Source organism: Aphelocoma coerulescens, chromosome 5 (assembly GCF_041296385.1).
Source record: "Aphelocoma coerulescens isolate FSJ_1873_10779 chromosome 5, UR_Acoe_1.0, whole genome shotgun sequence".
NCBI lineage: Eukaryota > Metazoa > Chordata > Aves > Passeriformes > Corvidae > Aphelocoma > Aphelocoma coerulescens.
The window spans coordinates 42291172-42293977 of NC_091019.1; the positions used below are offsets into that span (position 1 = coordinate 42291172).

The 2806-nt window shown below is 74.3% G+C and overlaps 1 protein-coding gene across 1 annotated transcript; it reads left to right on the plus strand.

Annotated features, from left to right (window-relative positions):
• The first annotated feature begins 1098 nt into the window (after positions 1-1098).
• INSM2 (INSM transcriptional repressor 2) lies at positions 1099-2537 on the plus strand. The gene has a single exon (XM_069015997.1). It carries the CDS (start codon positions 1099-1101, stop codon positions 2509-2511), a length of 1413 nt encoding a protein of 470 aa, XP_068872098.1. The 3' UTR covers positions 2512-2537.
• The last annotated feature ends 269 nt before the right edge of the window (positions 2538-2806 follow it).

A 2806-nucleotide genomic window follows, 5' to 3' on the forward strand; every position in this document is an offset into this window, starting at 1 on the left:
TGCTGTCTACTTCCTCCAGCTAGGCGATGTTTCCAGCAGGGTGAGTCCGACCGTCCTACTGTGGCAAGGGCTGTCTGTCCCTGGGCAGGAATGGAGCGAGCCTTTAGCGCGGTCATTTCCTATGGCACGCCATCCCGTGTGTACCGCGGGCAGCAGGTCTGCGGGCGGGACAGCACCGTCCTGCCCCCAAACCCAGGCTCGGGCTCATGGGCGGTGCAACAGGACTCGCTGGTACCGCGCCGTGGGGCCGAAGGGGCTGTTGAGACCCCGGTGCTAGTGCGCTTCATTCTCCTAAAAAGGCGATCAGTGCTTTAGCAAACACGACTCCTGCCGTGCTCCAGGGGCGCACCAGCTGCCACCAGGCTCATGGCACCCTTGAACGGGCCGGGAGGTGCATCGGGGCGGGATGCGGGGAGGTTCGGGCGCTTTTGCAGTTTGCTGTACCACACCTCAGTCTTGCCTCCCCTGGGCTCGGGAGGCTGCCCGCGGGTGAGGCTGCCGAGGAACCAGTCATGGCCACTACGCAGAGCCGTGATTTAGCATTTTATGCGGCGGTGGCAGCTCTGATCTTGCATTGGGAGCGCGCCGCAATACCGGAGTTTTCTGGCTACTTCTGGGAAAACTCCTGATGTGGCTGTGCAGAAGGACGGGGCCAAGTTCCCAGCTCTGGCTCCCTTCAGCAGAAGGGCGTGCGGGGCGGTCCGTGCGGCTCCGGCGGCGGATGAAGGCACCGGCACGAACACCCACGACAGACGCTCCTGCCCGAGCCCCGTCCGGCGCCTCGGCCGACGGGCAGAGCCCGTGACCCAGCTCGGGGTCTCCCCCATCTCGGAGCCATTCCCGGCCCCACGTCTCACCCAGTCCCGCAGGACGTCGTGGTGTGCACTCTCCGAGACCCCGCCCGTCCCCGCAGCCCGAGCGCGGCCGCCCCGGCGGCGGGACCCCGGCCCGCTCCGGCCACCGCCCCCCGCCGCCAGCGCCGGCCCCAACTCCTCATTGGCCGCGGCCGCCGGAGGGCGGATGACGCCCGGGCGGGAGCGGGTGCCGGGGGTATAAAGGCCGGGCGGGCTGGCGCTGCCGTGCTCCCGCTGCCCCGCGATGCCGCGCGGCTTCCTCGTCAAGCGCAGCCGGCGCCCCGGCGGCTCCTACCGGGCGCGCCCGAGGGAGCGGGACCGGGACCGGGACCGGGACCGGGACCGGGACCCTCCGCCCGCCCCGCCGCCGCCGCCCGCTGGCGGGGACAGCCCCGCCGCTAGACAGGTAGCGGAGGAGAAGGGCGAGGAGGAGAAGGGAGCCGTCGCCGCTTGCCCCGCGACGTGGCCCCCCGGCGGTGGCTGTGGCAGCTCCGGGCTTACCCCGCCGGAGGGTCCGGCCGCCTGGGGGGCGACGGGGCCGTGCAGCGTGGCGGGGCCGCGGGCGGCTCTCTTCGAGCGGTGTCTCAGCTCCCCCGCCTCCGCCGAGTCCTTCCCCCTGGCCGCGTCCTTCCCGCCCGCCGAGAAGCTGCTGCTGCAGCCGCGCACGCCGCTGCCCGCCCCGCTTCTGCCGTCGGTGCCCGCGCTGAAGCGGCCGTCTCGGGCCAAGGCGCAGGCCAAGAAGGGCAAGGCCACGCGGAAGCTGAGCTTCGCCGACGAGGTGACCACCTCGCCCGTGCTGGGGCTGCGCATCAAAGAGGAGGGGCCCGAGGGCCGGCCGGGGCCGCCGCCCGGGCGCACGCCGCTGGGCGAGTTCATCTGCCAGCTGTGCAAGGAGCAGTACGCGGACCCGCTGGCGCTGGCCCAGCACCGCTGCTCCCGCATCGTGCGCGTCGAGTACCGCTGTCCCGAGTGCCACAAGATCTTCAGTTGTCCCGCCAACCTGGCCTCGCACCGCCGCTGGCACAAGCCACGTCCCGGCCCCAGCACCGAAGGCGCCGCCTCCGCCCCGCCGGGCAAGGAGAACAGCCCCGAGCGGCGGCCCCGCGGCCCCGCCACACCCCAGCCACCGCCGCCGACTCGTCAGCACCGCGGCGGCGCGGACAGCGCCGGCGGCGCCCCGGCCGCCCCCGGCTCCGGCCCCGGCCTAGCTCACCGCGGCGCTCCCGGTCCGGGCGGCGGCCCCGGCGGGGAGGCGTTCGCCTGCCCCTGCTGCCAAAAGCGGTTCCGGCGGCAGGCTTACCTCCGTAAGCACCTGGGCACCCACGGGGCAGCGCGGCCTGCCGCCTTCGGCCCGCCGGAGCGCGGGCCCCTCACCTTCGCCTGCCACCTCTGCGGCGCCCGCTTTCCCTCGGCGGACATCAGGGACAAGCACCGGCTGTGGCACGCCGTGCGGGAGGAGCTGCTGCTGCCTCCGCCGCCGCCCGCCGGGGTGCCCGAGAGCGGCGCGGCGGGCGGCGAGCGGCAGGGCTTCCCTTGCAAGCACTGCCCCGCCACCTTCTTCAGCGCGCCCGGGCTGGCGCGGCACGCCAGCAAGTGCCACCCGCCGGAGAGCAGGCAGGTCCTGCTGCTCCAGGTGCCCGTCCGGCCGGGCTGCTAGGCCCGCGGCCGCCCCGGTGGGACTGCTCCGAGAGCCCGGGCTAGCCGAGCGAGCCCTGGCCACGCTGTAATTCCTATGGAAAGTCGCGGCTCTCACGGCTACGACGTCGGAGGAGCCGCCCGGTGACTCCCGCCCGCCTTCCCCGGCCGGTGGGTAGCGACGCGCGCCCGCGCCGGCACGGCGGCGTGTTCAGCCCACGGGCGGCACTGCCACGGGCGGCATCGCCGAGCCCCGCGATGGAGGGAGCGCCGCGCAGCCCCCCGACACCGGGGCGGCCGCCGGCACGGCCCCGGGC

What these genes read in the sequence shown, in the direction of transcription:
- INSM2 (XM_069015997.1), top strand. Translation starts at nt 1,099, where the DNA reads ATGCCGCGCGGCTTCCTCGTCAAGCGCAGCCGGCGCCCCGGCGGCTCC.